This window comes from Oryx dammah, unplaced genomic scaffold, assembly GCF_014754425.2.
Source record: "Oryx dammah isolate SB20612 unplaced genomic scaffold, SCBI_Odam_1.1 HiC_scaffold_2, whole genome shotgun sequence".
Lineage (NCBI taxonomy): Eukaryota > Metazoa > Chordata > Mammalia > Artiodactyla > Bovidae > Oryx > Oryx dammah.
Window position 1 is genome coordinate 71406360 of NW_024070186.1, and position 25728 is coordinate 71432087.

Below are 25728 nucleotides of genomic sequence, written 5' to 3' on the forward strand. Positions count from 1 at the left end.
AGTGGAAACAAAAGGAGTGTGTAATGAATTGGTTAAGATTACATTGCATGTTTAGATGATGAAATCCAACGGCAGCTCAATTCCTTCATTTTCTCTAGCTGGGCCTGGTCTTTCAATAAGACATTATTGACTGGCATCTTCCCCAGAACAGGTGATTTGGAACACAGTCTTGCTGCTTCGAGTTCTTTAGACTGAACACAACCACTGCACAGGTCAAGGGAATCAGATATGAGACAATAACTCCCAGTATCTTAGGATGAGCACTGTAGATGATCCATACCCAGGTGGCATTAAAAGAATGAATAGTCCTTGAATTTATATGATGTGCCAACCCTTTCAAATTAACTTTAGTTACCAAGATGGCAAGATGTGAATTTTAGTTTTATATGCCATTTCTCTGGAAAATTCTAGGACAGAGAAGAAGTTCTAGAGCAAGAAGAGTGGAGGAAGGCAATTTTTATAATTCATCAATACAGATTTTGCTATACTGACATTATAAAACAAATTATTAATCTTTGACTATGGAATCAATATCACAATTATGTGGTATTAAAATCTATCTTTTTATCACAAGACATATAACACCTTTGGTTGCTCTGAATAGCAAATTACTGGCCTCCTTCTGCCCTCCCTCTTATTTAACTTATACTTTTCTTTTTTGTACTTTTGTAACTTAATCTTTTTTTTTTTTTTTTTAAAAAGCACTTAGAATTTTTCTTTTCAAAATGGCATAATACCAATATTGGCTGCAGAAAATATTTAAAATGTGTGTTTTTCAAAGAATGATCAGATCACTTATTCATCTGATAAAAATGACTATATTCATCTCAATTATTTTTGCTAAGGACTGTAACACTAATTTTACTTTTTCTAAAAATTAAAATGGCAAACAGTTTATATAAGGTGTTGATAATTACCTATATTATTGTACTGCTGTGACAGATGTTGGCAAAAAAGCCTAAAATGCCTACAGCTGTGCACTCCATGACATCTAGTTTATACTCAGACAGAAGGCTAACAGATGTTCTGAACTGTCACTTTGCCTAAATGTTTTTAAAGTCTAAGGACCTGCTTTATAATTCACCAGGGTCTGGTTTGGTTTCACACAGGTCCTCAGAATTCCCATCTGTGACAATTAGTTTTAAAGACATTGACAAATCAACCTTTGTGTCTTCCCTCTTCTTTAACAAACAGGCATCCGTTTATATATGGACTGTGGATTGTAAAAGCTGTTTTTATATACATCCTAGTTGTTAAGTTCTTTCCTTAAACATAGATTTTATTGGGCTACCAGAATTCATGAAGCTCTGTTTTGAGCTAAGTGGATGGAAAGAGCCAGGAAATCACCTATTCTTTTCTTTTTGCTAAATTTTATGCACCATGAAAGTAAAATGTTAACTATTCCCAAAGACAGTTTTATTTTTTCTAGTGAATAAAAGTGTTTTGTTATTTTTTATTTCAGTATTTTAATAACTCTGCTCATAACAATAACTATTAATTGCACAGCCTGTTCGGATAATGAAAGAATAAAATAAATGGCATTCATAAAGCATACAGCACATTTTCCCCTGCCTGACACCCTAACACTTCCTCTTCCCAAACATACCTTCAGATCCTTCATACAGAATTACTGCCCCGTGCAAAGGCCATCAATGCCTTATTTGCTGTTGCTCTTAATTTTAACAAGCTGGATTCCTGTAGTACACTTGCTTAATAGTTTAAACATTCTGTTAACAATCAGGTGTTTGGCCTATCCTGTTTCTCTCCCATTCTGTATCGAAATATAACTCCAAATAGTACATCTTTCTGGGTTTGTTTCTAAATTAGTCCCCACACTTAATTATGAGGATGAGAGGGATGCCTTATTCCTCTTTGTTATAGGCTAAGCTCTCAGTAATCCCAAACAAAAGAGCCAGTTCTGGAAGATATAGGATTTGCTAGCAGGATTATGGTCTCATAGATAATGATGTGCAGTCAGCAGAAGCAAAGCTTTATTTTAATTCAAATAAGCTAGTAAACAAACCACTGACAAGTCTGCTGGTGAGAGTAACTGGCTGCTGTTGCCACATTGGCAGCTAAATTATAGAAAATCTATTATACCCTGTTCACCATATGTTTAATTTAATACAAGATACAAATTAAACTATCCACAGTGCCTATTAAAATAACAATACTTTTTTATATTTGAATGTCTTAAAATAATTTCTACTGACCTTTTAAAGGGTGGTTTTGATATAGGTGATTATCGAGGGGGAAAGGTAGTTAATAGAAGGCAAAAAAAATTAATTGCCTTTGAGAAAATAAAAATATAAATGTTCACTGGCTTGCAGTTGTTAATAAGGTTAATTAGCAGTCATGTGTTCTGTTATTACTATATTTCCCTCCCACCCTTTTCATTTCTGAGGCTGGAGTTTTAAGAGTGATACTTAGTTTGACCTGAGTCTATCCTCATGAAATCATACCTTGACCAAGCCAGCCTATGGGTAGCCTTACACCTGATGCCAGAAGACTTGAGTTTAAACTATAGGTTCAACTTTGGTATGGCACAGGAAAAAGACACAGAATTTTATATCCCTGCTTCAAATCAGTCTCTTCATAGCCAAAAGATCCTAAGGAGAGCCAGAACTTAGACTTTGCCTTCTAGAAAAAGGAGAGAAAAACAAAAAGATAAATGACACACTGTTCACAAACAGTTTCCACCTGAACCTGCAATAATAATCAGTAACCAATGGTGCTTGCTTGAGTCTATTTAGACTCAGTTAACCAGATTCTAAACACAGAGCTGGATTTTAGAATTATAGAGCTAGATTTCAAACCTAGATTAACTATTGCCACCTGTGTGACCACAGATATTTAAACCAGCTGGATCTTTCCCTTACTTTTTTAAAGAGGATAAATACTTCAGTTTTATAAGATTATGAAAATTAAATATGAGAAAGTTTCTGGTACATAATAGATGTCCATTAAAGGTTAGGTCCTTTCCTCTTATTGCCCTCAAGCAAATAGAATGTTGCTCTTTTTTCAACAGTGAAGAAAGAATATTAGAAAAATGGATTGGAAGGGAAGATATAAGTAGGACTTCTCCCTAGAATCAGTTTCCTTGAATCATTAACTACTTTCCACAGGCAAAACTTCAAATGGGATGATCCTTTTCTTACAATTTTTACTCTCTTTAAGAATGTATCAGCAAATGAACTTATTTATAAAACAGAAACAGACTCACAGATGGAAAACAAACTTATGGTTACCAAAGGGAAAGGGATGCAGGATAAATTAGGAGTTTGGGTTTAGCAGATATGCACTACTATATATAAAATAAACAAGGACCTACTGTAGAGCACACAGAACTATATTCAATTATCATATAATAAACTATAATGGAAAGGAATATGAAAAAGTATATTAATATATATAATGGAATTAATTTACTGTATATCAGAAACACACCACTGTAAATGAACCCATTAAAATATATATATATAAAGAAGAATGTATCAGTAATCTACCCATACCAACTGCCCATCCTTGGGCCTCTGAAATAGAGAAGCAAAGAATAATCACCACATTCTGAGGTACCTTTTCAAACATTTATGTACATACAGCTTTTGCACTGGGTCTTCAAGGGTGTTATGGAGCCACACTCTACCATTTCAGTTCAGTTACAAGCCTATCAAATCCAACTGCATACTGGTAGTTATTACTGAATAAGGTATATGTGTGGAGAATATCCTCAGTTTATGTCATTCTATAAGTCCAGTAGATGGTGATAATATTTGAACTAAAACGCAAGTTACTTTATCTTGGGAGCATAGTACTAGTATGACTATGCCAAAGGGACACAAAACAAATACTCCATCCACTACCCTCAGAGGTTGAAAGACCAGAGACATTTCCATTTACTGAAACTCTAAAACTGATAAAGACATTTTTTTCAAAAGTCACAGATGTGTGACATATCTTAAATGTTCAACACTTTTAAATGCTAACACATAAAACATACGATTGCATGAATAATTTCATTTCATGTATCTCTAGAAAGTTTAAGGAGGCCATTGATGAATGCTACTCACAGGCCTTACTCAACTACCTCCAACGCGCCTCTTAATTACAAAAACACATCCTTCTTAGTCCCTTCTTAACGTAAAACAAAGACTGAGGGATCCTCAGAGAGTTCCAGAAGTTTGAACACGAGTGGGGAGGAAGACCACGCCTGGCATGTGACCAGTGAAGAAGGAGGCCGCCTTGGAGCCTGCAGCCTCTGCTTCTCACCTGGGCCTCCCAGGTCGTGGCCGAGGACCGGCGAGCTGCCTCCCCTGGGAGGGTCTGCCCTCCACTCCCGACTAAGCGTCCCTGAATCCCTCGAGCCATCGAGATGCCCACAGTCTAGCCCCGGGAAGGACACCCCGCTCTCCACTCTTCCTGGGCTGTGCCGGGCTCGGCCTCCACACGCGGTGTAGTGCGAACTGAACCAAACCCGCCATACAGTGCGCTCGAGTGTACGAGCGAGTCCCAACACGCTGGAGTCTAGAGTCCGGGAGGCAGGCACGCCCGCCCGCGCCTCGGGGCGCCGTGTAGGAAAGGGTGGTCTGGAAAGCAGGCCTGCAGGCGACCCGGGACTCAAGCTTCCACTTACTCGGTCCGCGCCGCTTGTCCCTCGGCGGATAACCTCCGCCTCCCCTCTCGCAGCCGGAGACCGAGCGGGACCCGGAGGCGGGGCCGCGCGGGGCCTTGTAGGCCGCGCCGGGAAGTACGGGCAGAGAGCGCGGGAAACGCGGCGGCGCGCGAGGGACGCCGCTGCTGCGGGGCGGGGGTTACGCAGCCCGGCAGGCCGATCGAGCCTCGGCTCTCCGATGCGAGCGCGGTCGGGTCAGGCAGACCGGTCTCGCAGGGCCCCGCCAACTTAGAAGGCCGACGCGACCCGATGAGACTGGTTCACCCACAATCCCGGCTGTCCTCGGGAGGAGAAGGGGGCGAGTTTATTCTAGAGTCTCTGAAAACCGAGGTTCCCAGCCTCTTCACACACTCGCGCGCGCTCCCGGGTTAGAAGCTCAAGATCTTGGATTTTAAAACACCTTTCTCCCCGAGTCGTGTCCGGCGGAGGGTCTGCCTGGCCGCGCTCCCCTCTCCTTTTAAGTGCGCATCAAATGGCAGGTTGGTGTGGTGGTGGTGGTTTATCTAAGTGAATAACTGAATCATGTTGGCGAGTTGACGGGAGCAACACGTTCAGAGTGCCCTAGTGATTTGGAGGCACTCGCGGCCGTACCCTCCGCAGGCTGGGGAGGCAATCGCCCTCCGATGTGGCGCGGGCCGCTCCCCTCCGAGCCCCGCTTGGCCGGCACTCGGTCGCCCGCCCGCTCTGGGGAGCCAGCCCGTGCCGGAGGCTGTCCGAGTCCGACTTCTTTCCGTGTGGAGTGGTGGAGCGGCCAGTTAGTGAATGATGGATTGCCTACGAGAGGGAGGCTAATTTTCACGATAGCTGATGGCTAAAGCACCGACACTGTGCCATCCCTGTGAAACTCGTGGTTTGTATGGTCATCGGTTCGCTGGAACACCCAGACCCTGATCATGCGTACAGTGTTTCCTTCTAAAAAGCACTCGCCAATTTAAAACCAGGTCCCGAGTGCCCCTCTTGCTAATCCCCTCTGCCACTAAGTCCAATTAAATCCTCTCTCTTTTCAAATCTCTTCTCTTTCCTCCTTTCTTCCTTCCCTTCCTTCTTTTTCTTCTTTCCTTTCCTCCCTCCCTCCCTCTATCTGAGTCGTTCTTGCTGAATACAGCCTGGTCTGGTGGTGGGGGTGCAATATACCCACTCCACATCTCCCCAGTAGGGCTTTCTGCTTGTAGAGTTGGAGAGCTCATTTGGCCCCAAAGCACTTTTGAATAGTGAAGTTTCCAATTCAGAGGCACCTATACACGCCCCTAAATAGTGCACACGTATTCCCCACCCACCCCCACCTCCGTCAGAAAGCCGGTCCTGTAACTTAGAGTCGTTTTTGTGGTGTGTGCTTGCTCCAACGAGGGGAGCTGACCAGTCAAATTAGTTTGTGGATACAGAAAGGTTATTTTACTTTTTGTTTTTTTACGCAGTTTTCCAATTGAAGGCAACTGGTTCTTGATTCCCTCACCTCCTGAGGCAGTTAGTCACTTTCCCTTCATCGTCACCCACTCCACATTTTAGTCAGTCTGAAGTCTCCCCGCATGTCAGATATGGATTGCATTACAGCTTTTTAGACAAATTTTGGAGGCTTACCTACAAAACTGTCCTCCTATCCTTAACCAGAGAGAGAGTGAGGCCACCTGAGAGATTTTAAACTTCCTTTTGACTGGGATTGAATAGATTCAGTTGATAAAATGTGTAAGGTTTACTCACCTTTAGACACCTCAGGGTACTCACTGATGCCTTCCTAGCTTACAGACACATTCAGTCCCAAACCCCTCCCTTGGTGGAAAAAGGACAAGCAGTTCAGATTCATCTTTCAGTTCATTATGAAAAGGAAAATAGCTTTCAGCAGGTTGGGACCTCCTTTATAAATTTTGACATTCAAAAAAATATGACAAGGGAAGCAGGAAGAGACCATTCCATTATTCCAGTGGATTACTTTTGTAATGCAAAGTTATGAAACCCTGGAATAAACATTTTACATTTGCCCTCTCCCACTCCACCTTAGTTGAAGGAGGTGTTTCTACTACTGACTTTCAGTTTTGCATAATGCCCCGTACACACACCTTTCTCTTAGTGAGGAAAGTAACACTCCTCAGCCTATTCTATTAAAGGTTGCTCTTGATTTACACTCTCCACTTGCTTGCTTCACCAAAATGCACTTATACAGGCACATTTTTCTTGATCCAGAGCATGCAGAGATGTACATAACTTTTTTAGTATTGCCTTGACTTTCATTCCTTTCAAACTGATATTAAGATGTTCATCCTGAGACATAAAATGAATTTTTGAGAAACAGCCATGTGGAATACTGTTTAATTTTCCATTTTATTGTTTGTGTTTTTCAAGTTTTGCAGGAAAGGCTTTAATTAGTGTCTAAGTAATAGTCCCCAAGAATTCCTTATTAGATTATTTCAGACCATTTGTAAACAAATAACATTACAGTTTCCAAAAGGGAAAGTAGAAGCTAAGATCAGTTCTATCAAGAGATTCATTTGAGTATTCATCTTTTATTTTGAATGGTTTGTAGGAAGAAAGGGAGGACTGAATGAAGCAGGGGGCAAGAGAACCCAATGAAAACTTGTTTTTAAAACTAAAGCCATTTCCCCAGACTATTGTCTTGCCACAAGTGACAATACACAGAACAGAAGTCATGAAAGTGGATTACTGTCACTTTGGACTACTGGAGGCCCAGAGAGCCCTGGCATTAATTCCTATAGAAAGGTAGAGGAATCTAGCCATCTTCTGCACTTCTCCTGCAGCACCCTCATTGCCTTAGGGTTCAGGGCTCAAAGCTGATACAGACCTCAGCAGAGTCTAGGTGTCGGGGCTCCCCCTGTGAGGGGAAGCAGATGTTCTCTGTGGAACCGAGGAGGAAACAGGGTGGTTATAAGAACCCTGAGGGCATGGGGCACTGTAGCAGGAGGGCTGTGGCCAACAGTCCCCTTGCAGGATAGCAATCCATGAGTCAAAGCTAACTAATAGTAAATGAAAGAGAGCCTAGAGTAGGACCCTTTGGATGCTAAAGACTACCCTCTAATTTGTTCTAGTCCTCCCCCTGGGATCCCATCCTAGGTTTTCTGTGATTGGAGATCTACCTAGAGAAGAAGGGAAGCATAGTAGGAAAACATGCCTAACCCCTTCCAACATGCATGCACGGGTGGAGCTTGCAGAGATCAGCAGACACATCTCAAGTCCTCAGTGATCTGTGTGACTGGCTTGTGCAGTTATGCATGGCCAACAGGGGGTGGGGGTTCGCAGGGAGGAAAGCCTGTTCCCCCTCACCCCCCGAAGTTACTCTGTCTGGGGCTGGTGTGTTTCCTCTTCCCCCAACCCTCCACCTCACCCCATCAGAACGAAAGAGAATTGAAACTCCATTGCCTTTGCCTGCACTGAGCCTAAAAACTCAGAATTTGATAAGGTTACTGCACCATTGATACAATTGCAGATTTTTTTAAAGCTTCCTCAAAGAGACAGATGTTTGGGCTGATTAAGAATCGAGGAGGAAACCTGCAGCTGCACCAAGGAATAATCTATTGGACAAATATTTTAATAAAAAATATGAAGAGATCAGCCCGACCTTGCAAGGTCTTCTGCTTTAAAAAAATCTTTATCAAACCCCTATTCTATGGCTTCAATAAACAGAACCCATTACCTCACGGCATCTTTTGTTGGCCCCATACAAGAGAGAACAAAATGGTTATTCAGGGGAACGCTTTCGATTTTTATTGTGGGTAGCCTGCACAAAGAGCCGTGTTATTGTATTTAAAAGAACCATCTGTAGCAGAAACAATGGCATCAAATTATCTTTGAATACCCACTGAAAAAACATAAAGCTTTTTTTTTTATTCTTCTTCTGTACGGTGGGGGGATAGAGCAGTGTTAGGATAACTGACTTTTTTGTTGTTCTCTGGGTGCATTCTTCTCGCTCCCCCTCTCTCTCCCCCTCACCCTCTCTCTCCTCTCTCTCTCCCTCTCCCTCTCTCTCTCTCTCTCTTTTAAAAAATCAGCCATTTGGGGTTTTAAGCCATAAACGATTTTTCTTGTTGCAGGGGATTGCAGTGGCAAAGCTAGGCTAGGTCTTGGAGGCTGGTGTAAGGCAAAGCGGGTGAAGGCAGGAGGCTGATGGAGAGACTGGGGGGAAGAAAAGCCGAAATGGATTCATGGTGCCTTGGATGGAGGACGAGAGGAGAATTGCAAGCTCCTTCAACTCGTTCTGTCCGGTGAGAAGTGATCAAGCTTGGGCTGACAAGAGGCTCAGGGAACCCTCACGTTCTTTTGCTTTTTTACCTGCCAATCAAACTGCTACAAGACAACACCCTGATCTGGCATGGACATGTAAGTAGCTTGCAACCCAACTTTGACATTCACTGCTAGCTCACTCCTCTCCGCCCACCCCCCCCCAACTCACTCTTCCTCTCATTCTTTTTTTTTTTTCTTTTGACCTTTAAGAGAGCTGGAAATACACTCTATGTGGCAGTCATTTTACACAGATTTAAGTCTGAAAGCGTTAACTTTTGGAATTAAACACTAATTTTGATTTCTTTAACAAATGCAGAAATGAAATTACATTATTTTATTCTCTTCTGAGCAGTTTTAGCGTTGAACATAATCAGTTGCCTTGCCTGGTGTGTGTGTTTCCTTTTCTATGAAAATGAAGAAATCTGTTAGCACCCAGAGAAATGCAGAAATGAAAAATTCAGGCTTCCATTTCAAAAATATTAAATTCTAACATTTCATCTCTACAAAGAACCTTCTCCATACCTAGATTACACAGAGTAGAAAGAGTGATTTGAGTCAAAAGGTATATATCATTAAGGGGCTGCTACTGTTTTATCTGGCATCTTACTATTTTGGTGGTGGCTGAGGGGAAGGGTGTGAAAAGAGAAGGAAAGGGACATGGCGACACCTTGTTCTTTATGAGAGATTGACACTGAGGAGGCTAGAAAAGCAAGAGGGCAGGGTAAGCCGGAAATATTACCTGAGAGAAGGAATTACAGAGCATGGCGAAGCTGAAAGCTAGGAGGGCTTCTGTGGGAAGTTGTGCGAAGGGGTGATAGGGCTTGCTCTCTGGTGCCCTCTAATGGCAATTTAAACCAACGTTTACTTTCTCAATTCTACACAGAAAAGCAGCTGGGTTTTTGTCGATACTGTTGGTGGGCTCCCCCCCCTCCCCCGCAGACTTAGAAACTGTAGACTATTTGTGTAAATTAATTGTTTTCATCCTGGAAACTTATGTACGTGCCTTAAAATTATCAATATATTCTCCTCAAACATTCGTCCTCTTCCAAAATTTTGTTAAGAGTAATAGAAAAGGAGAGGCTAATGGCAAACTGACTTATGGAGGGTGGCCCATGTCCAGTTAGTAATTCGGGGGAAAAGATTTCTTTCCCACCTGAACAACATTCTGACTCTCTTACCACAGTCGAGAAATGCAGCGGGCTGGGGTGAGGAGGGAAGATTTGGAAACTGCAGATTCTGACACAGGTTCATTATAATACAATTTTAAGGGGTCTCTCTTAGGAACCTCTGTTATTTCGACATGCGGTGGTAAGGGGGCTTTCCTTCCCGCCTCCTTTTTCTTTTTCTTCTTTCTTTCGTTCCTTTTTTTCCTTTTTCCCCCCCACTAAATTTGGTAGATAAAGGTTAATCTTGGGCTGAATGATAGAACTATGATTGACAAGAGAAAAGGTGTTGAGGGCAGGTCGCGCTGTCTTATTTACAGCCCACTGCTTGCTGTAGAGTCTTTGTTAGGACTGGAAAGCTAATTTAGTGCTGATCAAAAGCACCACAGAGTTAAAGGACTGGTAATGACTGCTAATTTCATTTCAGCCTCATGCATCCCCAACTGCTGTAATTAAAGACACGCTATTTAAATACAGGTGAAGGTTTTTTTTTTTTTTTAAGTTAGGGTGGGGGTGGGTGGATTACAATTTTATTTAGATTTCATCTTACACTTGGGCGTTATGTAGTCCAACATCAAAAAAATTTTTTTAGAGTCGCTTCTTGTCATTTATATCTGGCTTTGCAGAATAGACAACGTGAAATGTGTCAATCACATAAAAGTCCCTATTTAAAGAAAGAAAATGGGTAAAAAAGGATGCAGAGGAGTGACTGTTTTGGGGGATTTAAATATTTGGGTCTCTTTTTTCCCCTTCAAATTAATAGAAGGGCCTTCGAAATAGCTAAAGTATTTGAAACTTGGGGCAGGGTGAACAGGCCAAAGGGATCAGTGTCAGCTTTTTAAGTACTTCTAAAAAGATCATGTGAACAGATGGAAAAATATATTTTTAATTAAATAATTTCCCTCACACTGTAGCTGCAGTGTTGGCTCAGAAACCATGTAATTCCCCCACCGATAGGAGTCTCTTTATATAGAACATCAAAGGATAAAAAGCTCTACATTTTCGTAGTTGGTTAAAATTGATAAACCCCCGCCACACACACACACACATACACACACACGCACACATACACACACGCGCACGCACACACACCCCAAAAAAGAATTTAGCCTTTAATCTCTTTTTATCCACGAAGACTAAAGCTCTGTACTCGACCCCGTGAGCGGCTCTCGCCTTCAGGGGCTAGAACCCGGCTCAGATGAGAAGCGGCGCTGAGCCGCCGCGCACGTTCGAGCCCAGCGCCCCCTGTTGGACACAGTCGGAGCTGCACAGCGCCAGTCCTGGAAATCGCTAGAACCTTGCTCTGGGGTTAAAGATAACATGCTTTATTACCGTCCAAAAAGGAGATGGGACCAGGAAACAAGTTCTTGTATCTTTGAAAAATAATATAAGTTTAATTCAAAAAAAACTGAAAGGAGATAACACAATTTTAATTCAATAAAAAATAAAGACGAATCTATTCTCCCTCCTCACATCCCGGCAGCCACATCCTATCCCCCGTCTGGGTTTGGAACTTTCTTTAAAGATTAAGCGAGAGTAAAATAGGTAGAGAAGCATGATTTTAAAGAGAGAGACAAAGAGGATTTTCCTCTGTAGCAGTGGAGAACCAACCAAAAGTTACCTCTCCCGTTCTGTACACATTTCAAAAAAAAACGAAGATGCTGTTGCGTGCTGTATTGACGTTGTCAACAGCATCTTGTTGCCCTAAGAGGTTCTTCACATGTAGTAACAGAGTGTCTGACTAAACGAAATAACTTGCCCCTTTAAAAATTTATTTTCAGAGTGTAATTAAAAAGCCAGTCTCTTCTTTGAATGTTTCCATTCCCCCAGGCCAATCTTGATCAAACTTTTCCTTTTCCTGCTCGCACTTAAATTCCAGGTATTCTCTAAGAAACAAGTGCCTGATACCTCTCCCTCTCTCTTCACCACCCCCCACCCCCACCCCGAGCTGTAGGATTCCAGGAAAGCTGTGCCGGCGGTAAAGAGTATTTTCTTTTGAAATTCAGCATTTTCATTGACTAGGAATCCAAATCATCCTAGGGAAAAGGAGTATTTTTTTACACTTTCAAAAACTACCTGTCTACATAAGAAAGAGCTTTGACTTTTTCTTTGGTTTGGGAGTGAGGGCAAAGGTACACTTTGAAATCTTTCAGAAAGATAACTATAAAAATGACACATCCTCTGAATTTAAAACAGTGGGGAAACATGAGTTTGTTTAGGTGTTAGATCAAACTGAAACGATGTGTGTGCTAAATGAACACACATGATCTTAGCAAGATGTTTGGTGATATGGTTCTTGAGGATTGTACTTACAATTCTAACTTTTAGATGAAAACCTTAAGAAGTTTAACGCTTGCTTGCTTGCTTTAAGTTTGCCTATTGAAGGAAACTAGCTTAATTTTCATAATAGAATTACTTTAAAAAATATTTAATACTGTGGCTACACAAGTTGTTTTTAACATTGATCTTACCTTTGTTCTCACCTCCCACCGTCAGCAGATCTGAGATTGTGTTTTCAGGGAAATTGCTGTTGGGTGAGATGAGAGATGTTTTTTCTCCCTGATTCCAGAATCAAATCTTGGTTTATGTTTCTCAATACGTGAATTCAGAAACAGTGGCAGAAAGAGATTCAAGGCTTTTATTCAGTTTTTACCTGGAATTCTATGGAAATGACAGGCAAGCAGCCTTTTCCCTCCCCACTTTCCCCGGCCCCACACTTTGCTTCACTGAAAGTCTAGTCCCCATTACAGAAATATTAAGTCTGGGCAAACTTTCATGCCAACCTCGTTAAGGTGACAAACTGTGCTCTGACAGCCGCGGTCCAAGTCTGCCTAAGGAGTAGGGAGGCCAAAACCAGCAGAATCTTGGAGGTGACCAGAATCTTGGAGGTGACCAGCTAAAGGGGCTAGATATATGCTTGCTGTTCAGAAGTGATGTAGAATTTGCAAAAGCAGAGGCTGAGATTTCTCTCTCTCCCTCCCTCCCTCTCTCTCTCTCTCTCTCTCTCACACACACACACACACACACACACACACACACACACACACACACGCGCTCACCCCCCCCCCCCAACTTCTGCCCCGCGGGGGTCCCAACCTACTGAGAGAAGTCTAGGGAAGGAGCTGCCCCTGGCTGCAAGAGGGCAAGCAGTGAGCCCCCAAATTCCCAGGACCCAGGGAGAAAGCACAGCCCCAAGTTTAGGAAAAAGAACTGAACAAGTGGGTGGCCTAGGCCTGGAAATACCACCCAGCTCTCCCAGCACAGTGTCATTGCTGTGGTTTCAGGCGGCCTCAGCCCCTGCAGGAATCTCACGCCCCACGCTGGCAAGCAGGAAAGCAGCCTCGCATCTTTGGGGCCTGGGGAGGAGGCAGCGACTGACTCCTTAGTAGCAGGCAAAGCCGCAATGCTGGCAACCCGCTGCGTTTTCTCTGCAGGAGCAAAGTGCCCTTTAGGGGCGGGGCGGGCATTTTTGGTCTCTTGTCCCAGTCTCCAGACCAGAGCCCGCGTCTGTTGGCTGAGCCCCCTGCTTTGTAAATAGTCAATCTTGTCCGTTTCTGAGGGCGATCCAGGAGAATGGGCTGGCCTAGCTTTGGGCCCACTGGGTGCCAAGTCCTCAGACCCCTCTCCCCTCCATCCCTCACACCTTTCCTGGTGAATACAAACCCTCCTTCTGAAAGCCAGTATATGAGGCTCGGAGTTTGGTAGCTATTTGGGAGTGTAGAAAATGATTATTAAAACCAAGATTATAAGGATGAACCTTCATTTATTATTGTTTGCTCTTTTACTTTGTCTTTAAACTTTGAAGATCTTTAAGTTCACTTGATCCAACCCTGAGACAGACAGGGAACCAGGGAGAAAGTACAGCCCAGCTTGGACAGGAGCTGAGGTATAGACAGATACTCACCTCTCCACCACTCAGTGGGCAGATAAGTGCTGCCAGACCGTGGGTCCTAATCCAGGGCCCAGCTGCTATGTGGGTTGCTGAAGGGTGTTGAAACTACAAGTACAACTTGACACCACTGAGCCCACAGTGCTTGTCAATAATCTGTGAATTAGGTGCAGAGATTGTCACCATAGATCATAACAGTTTCTGAAGGACTCATTACAGCCTATCGTGTCAATGATCTTCAAATTAAGGAGGGGGGTGGGGCGGGAGGCAAAAGGAGTAAGGAGAGCCTGCAAAAAGGAAAGAAGTGTGGGAAGGGAGATAAAAGTCAGAGCCCCAGCTCCGAAGGAGCCTTTAAAGATTATCAGGCTAGCGATCTGAGAATTCCGTTGGGATGGATTTGGAAGCCCAACTTCATCTGAGCCTAAGCCAGGTCTGGAAGCAGGGGCGCTAGGGCTTGAGCAGAAGTGGGCCCCTGGGAAGGCAGACTCTTCAGACATTTCTCTTGCGAGCAGAAGAGCTTTGGGGAGAGTACTCCAGATGTAGAGGGGAGGCCTTGAAGATGACAGTCCATCCGGTATGGGTGTGCACTTTCATTTACAGTGCTTTCCAGGGCTAGATGTTACTGCAAATCTTGGAGCAAAAGTGGGTAACAGTTTTGTTTAGAGCTGATGGTGATTGTACGGTGTTTGTTTTTTCCAATGGTTTGCTTTCAGTGTATTTTCATGGTAACAGCAAAGTCTTTTTCTTTGCTAGTACTCCTGTCCCTCACACATACCTTAATTAAGCAGATCTTTCTTCCCCCAACTTGCTTTTTGGGGTGTCAGACACCTCTGCCTTGTGAGGTTGTTGAGTTGTCACTCTTGGGAAATTTGTATTATGCCTGATTGTACTTCTGGAAAGGGGATTTTGCAGGTAACACAGGAGCAGTGTGCACCATGATATCTCCAAACGGAAGGAAATTAAACCCCACTGCTATAGCTTGGAAGGGACCAGGCTAAGGGAAAGATGTTCTCTCTGCTTGGTGGGCTGCCGGTGAAGGCTGTGGGGAGCCCAGCCCACACTTTGGTGTCATTTATGAGTCATTTAATATGGTCTAGAGAAACTTTAAGGAGGACTTAGATTTGTTTTTCACATAAAAGTTGTGGTCATAGTCAACTGAAATAATCACATTTGGAGAATCTGAGACAATCGTCTTTTTCCCAAAATAGGGGCAACAATCCTAGTCACTGGAACATTAGGATTCTAAGGAAACCCTGTTCCTTTGGTATGATTAATTGCATGAGATAGTATGGTCAATCAGGGAGATACATATTTAGACTCAGAAGCAATGATTTAGAGGTGGGAAAAGGCCCATGTGTTTTCTGGGCCATTTGCAGTTCTTGGTGATCTATATGCTGATTTTTTTTTTCATCTGCTTCTCCTAAATTTAATATCAAAATCAGAGGTTCTTTTTTTTTTTTTCAGTGCAAATGAAAACTGGAGGCAGCTATTTACTTATTTTTAATTAAACTTTTTATGTTGTATTGGAATATAGCTGATTTACAATGTTGCAATAGCGTCAGGTGCACAGCAAAGGGATTCAGCCGCACACACACCTGTATCCATTCTCCCCTAGAATGGTAGCCTTTAAATTTTCAGTTTGTCTTTTTAAAAAGAGAATTTCTATTTTAATAATTAGATTATTTAATGGCCACACTGAATTTTTCCCTGAACAATAGCTGCAGTACAGAGACTGAATCCTATGTTAAAATTGCTTGATAATTCAGGAGTAGAAATGAAATAGTGTTAAATATTTTCCAGAAAATATTTAAGCTGGAATGTACAGGGATATGTGTGTGTATATATATATACTATAAGCAATATGATTATTATATACAACCCTAAAGACATACACAAGTGATTATATATAATTCTGTTGCTGTAATTTGAAAGGGGAAATATATTTAGTTCTATAACAATTGAGTTCTTTTAAAAATGTATTTATTTCATCAGTGGGAATTAGATGAAAGAAATGAGTATAAAAAGGAACTGAATGCAGAGTAGCCCTGCATTCCTTAGGTTTCAAGGGTCCTTACAGCTCTTGAGTGAAATTATTTGGTGAAATTGGGTCTGGACTGAAATAGCATTTGTTATCCCCTTATTCATTTGTTATGTGTAATACCACTTCTGAAAATTAAATGCAAGGTGCTGAAGGGACAGACAAGAAGAAAAAAATATGATTAAGCAATTTAAAATTGTCACTCTATCATGCATCCACATGCATATCTATGCCTTAGTAAATAAAAAGGGGTAGAGGTATATGCTAGTCTTTTGTATCAGCTATAAACATTTATTGTTTCTGTTGCTGTCAGTAATCCTCCACACTTCCAAAACCTGCCAAGTTTGCCAATAGGAAGAAAATGGGGGAAATACAGGTGAAAGTTTTTATCATTTTGAAAATTGCTTTATAAAAATTGAAGTATCCCCCTCTTGGATTTCCTTCCTGTGAGGGACCCTTTCACAACCTAAAGCAAATGAAGTTTGGTAACAGGACAATTCTATTCTAATTTTTGCTCTTCCTTTCAGCATTCTAACTTTTTCCAGACTATTCTTTATCGATGTTCTGGGGAAATATATGGTGCTTTTTTTAAGGAAAAAAAAAATCCTCTAATACGTTTCTTTCTTTACCTTCATTTTGTTTGATAAATGTTTGTTTGATAAATCTTGGAGAATCAAGTGTTGATCATTTTGAAAGTCTTGTGGCATGATCCAGTTTGGAGTGACTGAGGTTTTTTGCAGTTTGGAAGGGGGAAGGAAGCATTTTAAAAATTGACTTATACCAGTTTCCTTACTTTATAATTCTAAGTTTTCTTTTTTCTTGCATTGGAAGCTAAATGTCAATAAAATCTCATCTTACCAGACTGCACCAACGTTGTCCCAAACACTGAAAATCTTCCTTTATTTTTGGCTTTTAAAGTCAGGAACTTTCCTTGGGTTGCCGTACTTCTCTTTTTAGTTGTATTCGCTTCTTACTTCCCACACTGCTGGTATGATCTCTTTCACTCCAGTATGATCACTGCTATGGTCACTTTCCCTGGAGCTGGTTAGAAGGTTAGGATTCGAAGGAAACATGATTTAAAAGAAGAAGAAGAAGAAAAAAAAAACCCTTCATTTGGCCAAATCTAGCTCCTAATATATTTAACCAGTTCCAGAATTAGAAATCCTTTCTGTACATTTTCTTCTATTTTTCTGTCTTTTTTCCCCTTACATAATGAAATTAAAACTTTTGGAACCCACAGTTGACATTTTTCAGAAAATTGAGTTATCAAGGCAGTAATTATTTCACGGGGAGATAAAACTCTCATAGCCCTAACTGTCAAATAGGGCCCTTTTCAGATTTTAATTACAAAATAAAATTAGTCTGCTCTTCCTCGGAATGGTTTGTGAGTGGTTAAACAGAGCTTTCCCCCCAATACTGGTGGTCGTCAAACTCTGCTAATTAGCAATGCTGAGAAATTCCAGTTAACAAGGACATTCTCCAAGACTCTGCAGGTTCCCTGCCGTTTGCCTTCATTTCCATAAGAAGATTAAGAGAGGAGGGGAACACACTCAAATGCAGATGCAGAAAAGAAGCGTTTTTTAACAAGCATCATAATAGTAAGATGCCTGGCTAGTTCTCACCTAATTACTGCAAGTTAAACCTCTATTTGCCACTAAGGAGAAAAAATAAGTCTACAGTCCCCCATCTCCACAAAATTGTTAGTTGGCTTCAGATATAACACTTGAGGAGGGATGCGGGAGTTCAGGAGGGAAATATGAATGCAAAAGATTTAAAAAGAAAACTGAGTTACACTTAATAGGTTAAGGATTTGGAGTTGGGGCCTATAATAAAACAAAATCGAATCAAAATATCCTGGGCATTAAGGATTCTTAATTTTTAAGCTTACTCTGAAAGTGTGCAGCTTTTTGGTACCCAAGGAAGGGAAATGTTACACTATCTTTAGATTAAGCACTTTCACATTTTCATAAACTGTGCCAGTGGCAACATTTTAAATTCTCAGAGGATGAAGCACCCTCTTCCAAGTCTTATTTTGATTCCTCAGTAGTCAATGGTGTATTGTTATTAGTACTGTAGCCGTCTGTTAGAAGCCTAAAGCCGGGCTGCTTCTGTCATCTATTATGATTGTTATAGTTATTATTATATTTAGGGCCCAGTGATGGTGCTGGATTGAAATAGAGTGGCCGGTGATCTGATTTTTTTAATGCGTATGTTCTAAAAAATCTAATGAGAAAATTGTTTCTGCTATCACCATCTTCTTTAATCTTATTTTCATAGCACATTATTATGCATAAACGCCAGCCACAGTTAGTTTATTGCCTTGATAAGTACAGCAGGCTTAATTAAAATAAAGCTGTAAATAAATGCAACCAATGATAACACAATTGTAATGTATTTCCATAGCTTATTTATATGATAAAAGCAATTAACAAAAGACCTAGCCAGCCCCTTTAACCTCTTAAATGCATTATTATAGAGTTCAGGCACAAACACATGCATCTGAGAATCTATAAAAGCTTTTATATATCATACCAAGGAAAAATTTGTGCCTCTTACTACTACCCTTGAGAGAGATTAATAACATTTGCTTCTATAACCATCCATTATTAGTATTTATTTTAATACATATACACCATTATCCACATCAACCCCTTGTATTTTTTTTCTTCAAACTTAATTATCCATAACCTTTTTTTTTTTTCAGTTTTCCGATAATGCTATTAAGCGCAGACCAATGCATACACAATCATAAAGTGAATGCTTGGTCTGCCCTTCATGGCGTCTGGACAATCACAATTCATTCATATGTTGAATCTCATAATTTGTACCTATTTTTTTCCCTGGTTTAACCTCCCACTTATCTCGAGGTTATATGTACATTTCTAAGCTAAGCAAATTAAATCCGATTCTTGTGATTTGGTTCCATAGCTTATACGACATGTTAACTTTTCTTTTGTTTAGATTACGTGCAATTAGTTTGCTCTCACTCCCATCCCCCTCATTTTTTTTTCTTTATTTCCAAACACCTTATTTTAAAGGTAAAAGCAAGTGTCTTGGAAAAGCGAATCCACCAGTAGGGGGCGCACCAGCCACATCCCTGAAACCAGACGCGCTGAAAAGCCGGTGGCGGCCTTCTGTTACCCAGATCCTCTCAACCTTTTCTCTTTCCTAACTCCAGGTCTCTGTTTAGCTTAATATTACACCTCGAATAAACAGAAAACTTTAAAGACTTTAAAACAGAAGGTTCTGCTTTGTTTTGAAGAGTTAGTGTGTATGTTTTCGAACTAGCATCATCCTTCCCGGATTCCTGATAACTAAAACTAATCATAACTTAAGGGCTAATAAGAGAAACTACAAGGGTAGGAGAGGCTGATTGGAATAATAATTTACTAAGAAAAGTCTGCAACTTTTCCACAACTTTTCTGGGTTTCCAGTGAGCAAACTTGAGTTTGACTAGAACAGAAAAGCCTGGGAAGGCAGGGATCGGGAAGCTGGAGCGGGGGGTTGGGTGGGGGGTAGGTTATGGGAAGAAGGTTAGTAAGGAACAAAACAATGCACAGTTTTGTAAAGATAATAAATGGAACGTGGCCGACAGATACTATTCAGTACACTTTCTTTGGGTGAGTAAGGGTAGATCAGGGGAGGAGGGAGGCGGAGAGAGTGTTATAGAAGAAAGAAAATAAGTAACCCTGATGGTTTAAGCCTTTTATAAAAAAGAAATGGCATCAGGTTTTTTTTTTTTTTTTTTTTCCCCCCGCCCCCCCCCCCTCCCCGCTTTGTAGTCAAGTGCATTTTAGCCACAAAGATCCCAACAAGAGAGTGGAAGGAAACTTAGACGGGGCTTTGTTTGACTCCGTGTAGCGACAACAAGAGAAACAAAACTACCTATTTGTAACGGACGTGCTGCCATTGCTCTGCGCATTGAGCGCCTACCTATTGAAATCTTTACGTCGGGACAATGGGAGAGCGGCTAAAATTACCCTCTTGGGTCCTGGGAGGGCAGGATTCCTGAGCCCCTACTCCCGCCCCCATCCCATCCTCCTCCAGCCCGGGCCTGGCCGGGTTCGCTCCCTTCTCCAGCCCAGGTCGCCTTCCTCTTGCCTTGCCTGGCCTGCACCTGTGCCTGGAGAGCACCACCCCCGCCTCCCAGGCCTAGAACCCCCTTCGAGGGCAGCCCAGACCCAGGCTGCCGGGGCGATGCGGCCACTGCGGTAGAAGTCAGTGGGGGAAATGCCAGGGCTGGTTCTGCTGGAGTCCTGGGAACTCTGCGTGGGAGGGAGTTTGTGAGTGCGGCTCAAAAGCCATCTCCAAGCAGTGCCGGGGGATGCCAGGAAGTTGAGACTACCCTCCCCCATAGGCCGCACTTCTCAGGGCCCTTCTGTTGATCTTTTTCTTCCCCCCAGCCCCCCTTTGGAACCCCGCTCCACTGAGATCCCTCTCTGGGGCGGGGGTGGGGTGGGGGCAGGGAGCTCAGGAGAATGGGGAGAGAGGACGAGCGTCCCCTTTTGCACGGACTGAGTGGAGGAAGATGGGTGGGAGCTGTGGCCAGGGTGAGGACCAGGCTGTGGTTTCCTGCCCCGCGGGCTGAGCTGGGCCGGGAAGAGGGTGGATTCGGCTGCTCACACAGGCCTGGTCTGACCTCAGTTTTGGAGGCAGCCGCACAGTCGGAGCAAGCTTTATTTAAAAAAAAAAAAAACAGAGCATATTACGTGGAAGCAAGAAGATTTTGAGGACAGAACTTCTTGTCGGGACAGTGTGAGAAGGGGGCGAGCGAGTGTCGGTGCCTGTGGAGCGAGCCGAGCGAGCGGAAAAGCCAGCTTAGGGAGAAGCGCTGGAGGGCTGGAGTTGAGGGAAGTGTGCGGAGGAGCGGGAGAACAATGACACACCAACTCCAGCACAGCTGGTTTCCCGAAATATTAGTGGGACAGTCTCACTGAGCCACCTTCTCTGCCCTGCCCCACCCCCCCCACCTCAGCTTCTCGCGCCCCCCTCCTCATTTCAGCAGCCCGCACCAAAAGAGTAAATTCAAGATTAAGTTTGAAGAAGAAAATATCGTAGTCTTAGGGCTGTTTACCCACTTCCTCCGAAAAGGCGTGTGGTGTGACCTGTTGCTGCGAGAGGGGATACAAAGGTTTCTCAGTGGCTGGCAGGCAGGCTGTGGGAGCCGCCTCCCCCTCCCTCCCCCGCGCGCCTTCCCCCCGCCTCCCCGCGCGGCCGGCGGCGCGGCAGGCCCCGCCCCCTTTCATGCAAAACCCGCCGGCAAGGCTGGGCTCGAGTGGAGGAGCCGCCGCGCGCTGATTGGTCGCTGGAAACCCATTTATTCCCTGACAGCCCCCGTCACATGGATGGTTGTCTATTAACTTGTTCAAAAAAGTATCAGGAGTTGTCAAGGCAGAGAAGAGAGTGTTTGCAAAAGGGGGAAAGTAGTTTGCTGCCTCTTTAAGACTAGGACTGAGAGAAAGAAGAAGAGAGAGAAAGAAAGGGAGAGAAGTTTGAGCCCCAGGCTTAAGCCTTTCCAAAAAATAATAATAACAATCATCGGCGGCGGCTGGATCGGCCAGAAGAGGAGGGAAGCGCTTTTTGATCCTGATTCCAGTTTGCTTCTCTCTTTCTTTTCTTCCCCCAAATTATTCTTCGCCTGATTTTCCTCGCGGAGCCCTGCGCTCCCGACACCCCCGCCCGCCTCCCCTCCTCCTCTCCCCCCCGCCCGCGGGCCCCCAAAGTCCCGGCCAGGCCGAGGGTCGGCGGCCGCCGGCGGGCCGGGCCCGCGCACAACGCCCGCATGTACAACATGATGGAGACGGAGCTGAAGCCGCCGGGCCCGCAGCAAACTTCGGGGGGCGGCGGCGGCGGCGGCGGCAACTCCACCGCGGCGGCGGCGGGCGGCAACCAGAAGAACAGCCCGGACCGAGTCAAGCGGCCCATGAACGCCTTCATGGTGTGGTCCCGCGGGCAGCGGCGCAAGATGGCCCAAGAGAATCCTAAGATGCACAACTCGGAGATCAGCAAGCGCTTGGGCGCCGAGTGGAAACTTTTGTCTGAGACGGAGAAGCGGCCGTTCATCGACGAGGCCAAGCGGCTGCGAGCGCTGCACATGAAGGAGCACCCGGATTATAAATACCGGCCCCGGCGGAAAACCAAGACGCTCATGAAGAAGGATAAGTACACACTGCCGGGAGGGCTGCTCGCCCCGGGCGGCAACAGCATGGCGAGCGGGGTCGGGGTGGGCGCCGGCCTCGGCGCGGGCGTGAACCAGCGCATGGACAGCTACGCGCACATGAACGGCTGGAGCAACGGCAGCTACAGCATGATGCAGGACCAGCTGGGCTACCCGCAGCACCCGGGCCTCAACGCGCACGGCGCCGCTCAGATGCAGCCCATGCACCGCTACGACGTGAGCGCCCTGCAGTACAACTCTATGACCAGCTCGCAGACCTACATGAACGGCTCGCCCACCTACAGCATGTCCTATTCTCAGCAGGGCACCCCTGGCATGGCGCTTGGCTCCATGGGCTCGGTGGTGAAGTCCGAGGCCAGCTCCAGCCCCCCCGTGGTTACCTCTTCTTCCCACTCCAGGGCGCCCTGCCAAGCCGGGGACCTCCGGGACATGATCAGCATGTACCTCCCCGGCGCCGAGGTGCCGGAGCCCGCCGCCCCCAGCAGACTACACATGTCCCAGCACTACCAGAGCGGCCCGGTGCCCGGCACGGCCATTAACGGCACACTGCCCCTCTCGCACATGTGAGGGCCGGACGGTGAACTGGAGGGGGCGGGGGAGACATTTTCAAAGAAAAAGAGGGAAATGGAGGACAGCAAGAAACAGCATGGAGAAAAACCCGGTACGCTCAAAAAAAAAAAAAAAAAAACATCCACAGCAAATGACAGCTGCAAAAGAAAACGCCGATCCCATCCACACTCACGCAAAAACCGCGATGCCGGCAAGAAAACTTTTATGAGAGATCCTGGACTTCTTCTGGGGGGACTATTTTTGTACAGAGAAAACCTGGGGTGGGCAGGTGGGGAGGGCGAGGGAACGGACCTTGTATAGATCTGGAGGAAAGAAAACTACGCAAAACTTTTTAAAAGTTCTAGTGATACGGTAGGAGCTTTGCAGAAAGTTTGCAAAAGTCTTTACCAATAATATTTAGAGCTAGTCTCCAAGCGACGAAAAAAAATGTTTTAATATTTGCAAGCAACTTTTGTACAGTATTTATCGAGATAAACATGGCAATCAAAATGTCCATTGTTTTAAGCTGAGAATTTGCCAATATTTTTCAAGGAGAGGCTTCTTGCTGAATTTTGATTCTGCAGCTGAAATTTAGGACAGTTGCAAAAGTATAAAGAAGAAAATTAATCAGATTGGGCATTTTAATTGTTTAAAAATTGTACAAAAGGAAAAAATTAGAATAAGTACTGGCAAAACCATCTCCGTGGTCTCTAAAGGGGCAAAAGTTTTAGATTGTACTAAATTTTTTTTTAACTTAACTGTTAAAAGCAAAAATGGCCATGCAGGTTGACATCGTTGGTAATTTATAATAGCTTTTTTTGTTTCCCAACTTTCCATTTTGTTCAGATAAAACCAACATGAAATTACTGTGTTTGAAATATTTTCTTATGGTTTGTAATATTTCTGTAAATTTATTGTGATATTTTAAGGTTTTCCCACTTTTAGTTTCTGTAGTTGTATTTTAAAGATTCGGCTCTGTATTATTGAATCAGTCTGCCGAGAATCCATGTATATATTTGAACTAATACCATCCTTATAACAGGTACATTTTCAACTTAAGTTTTTACTCCATTATGCACAGTTTGAGATAAATAAATTTTTGAAATATGGACACTGAAATTATGCTTGAGTCTTTCATTTATTTGGATAACATTGTGATTATAACCCAGCTCCTCGGGGAATATACTGTGCTCAGCCAAGAACAGCAGAGTACCTAAAACCTTGGTATTCTAGTCCAGTAGCATGTGCTAATGTTAACAGCAACAAATAAATGGCTAGATGATTAATTGAATAAGTACTCTCGAAAAAATGGAAATGCTTATGTCATTTCCAAAACAGAAACTAGGGACATATATTGTAAACCCACCCCCTCCTTTTCTAAGCAGCATGAATAAGCATGATGGGGACTTAAACTGATTTATGCCACTTGTTGCCAGAAAGGAGTCAATTCTGAAAAATTTCATGTAGCTTAGCAGATGGGGTATTGAGCCAAATCAGAACCAGGTTGGCTGGTTTTGTTTTCGTTTTCTTCACAGCACAATGGCCCTTTGGAAACGTGGTTATAGGGGGAAATGATGCTTCTTGTATAGGAATAATTGCAAACTAGACAAGCAAAGTGCTCATCTGCTGGGTGGGTGTTTAGATTACTCTGGCCCTGCTATTGTCTGAGAAGAAACAAGTGGTTTGCTTCTTTGTTCCATCACTTCATAAACTTTCTTCTCTACATTTTCCTGTTTAGGGGCGAGGGAAAGCAGAGAGCGGCTTGCAAAAACTCCCCGACTTATCACAGCTATTTATTATTATTATTATTATTATTTATTTTCTTTTTTCCTCTCTCTCCCTCCACGAATTGCATTTCTTAAATTGACAGCGCGGGTCCAAGCCTGTAGCCCCAAATCGGATAATCTCTGCAGCTGATAACAAGCAAAAGAGAAGCCAGGCAACAGCCATATTAAAGAAGAAAACAATCAACTCTGAGGTAGATATTTTACTTTGTCCGGTCTAATCACATTTAGAGATTGTGCTTTTGATCTGTTAACCATGTTTTACTAGAGTAGTAGAGAAGTAGGGGGAGGGGAAAGGGGGTGGAGAAACAAGATTGGATTTGTTGTTTTCTTTTGCCCTAGGAAAGGTAAAGAAAGCCTGTAGTTATCCTCAGTGGGAGCGGAAAAGTTAGGGAATCGCCACGGTCTTTGAATTAGCGATGTTTCTGCTTCGCAGCGAACCCGCGCGCTTCGGCGCAGTCAGAGAATCTGTAAGACCGATTCGGGGACTTTTCTTTTATTCACTGCTTACGTCGTTCATCTTCCCCTACCGAAGGGGACCAGGAACCTAGAGTCCTGCCTTAGGAGCGTGGGTTTCCTTCCTACAATTTCAAGGGCTTGTTGTGTGAACTTGCCACAACTTTGGAGAAGTTGGAATCCAGCTGCGCCTTTCACCCTTGAGTAAAGTATCGGCGCAGCCACTAAATTAGTTCATCCCGTTGGTTTGCATCTTCTCGTTTTCCAAAAAAGTATTTCTCTCTCGTGGTGTTGTTATATTAGTTCTGGGCTCAGCTGGGGATATCCTCATATTTTCTCTTTTTATTTCATATGGATTGCTTTATGTGTTGGTTTTTTATTTTATTCCCTTTTTTATCCTCATTTTTAGGGTAATATTGTACTGGGAAAGACAATTATTATGCCAGTTCCCAATTCTAAGTGAGGCATTTCCCCCCCTAATTAATGCAGAGACTCTAAAAGAATTTCCCCTGGCCTGGCCAGCCATTGTAATGCATATACAGATTATTCACGTGGTAATGAGCACATTCGCCAGTTCTTGCTCACACATACGAATAAAAGAAACTTTGAATAAAGATCCAAATGATCTTGCTGGGGGGTGCGTAGAATATTCCCGGAATTTGAGCCAATCAACTATATAGAGTGTATATATTTGGAAAAAAATAAAAACAGATATATTAGAAATATGTATTGGGGTTTGGAGTAATTGCACTGCACTAACCTCCTGTTT

At 43.4% G+C, this 25728-nt stretch overlaps 1 protein-coding gene and 1 long non-coding RNA gene across 2 annotated transcripts in view; both read left to right on the top strand.

Annotated features, from left to right (window-relative positions):
• Positions 1-8371: 8371 nt before the first annotated feature.
• Positions 8372-25728, top strand: part of LOC120871599 — a 44648-nt gene continuing 27291 nt past the window's right edge. The window contains exons 1-2 of the long non-coding RNA XR_005723070.1: positions 8372-8998; positions 24590-24697. This is a non-coding gene — a long non-coding RNA (uncharacterized LOC120871599). The remainder of the gene's footprint in view (positions 8999-24589; positions 24698-25728) is intronic.
• On the top strand, positions 21745-23838 carry SOX2 (SRY-box transcription factor 2). Its single transcript, XM_040251641.1, has one exon. The coding sequence runs from the start codon at positions 21775-21777 to the stop codon at positions 22735-22737; it is 963 nt and encodes a 320-aa protein (XP_040107575.1). The 5' UTR covers positions 21745-21774; the 3' UTR covers positions 22738-23838.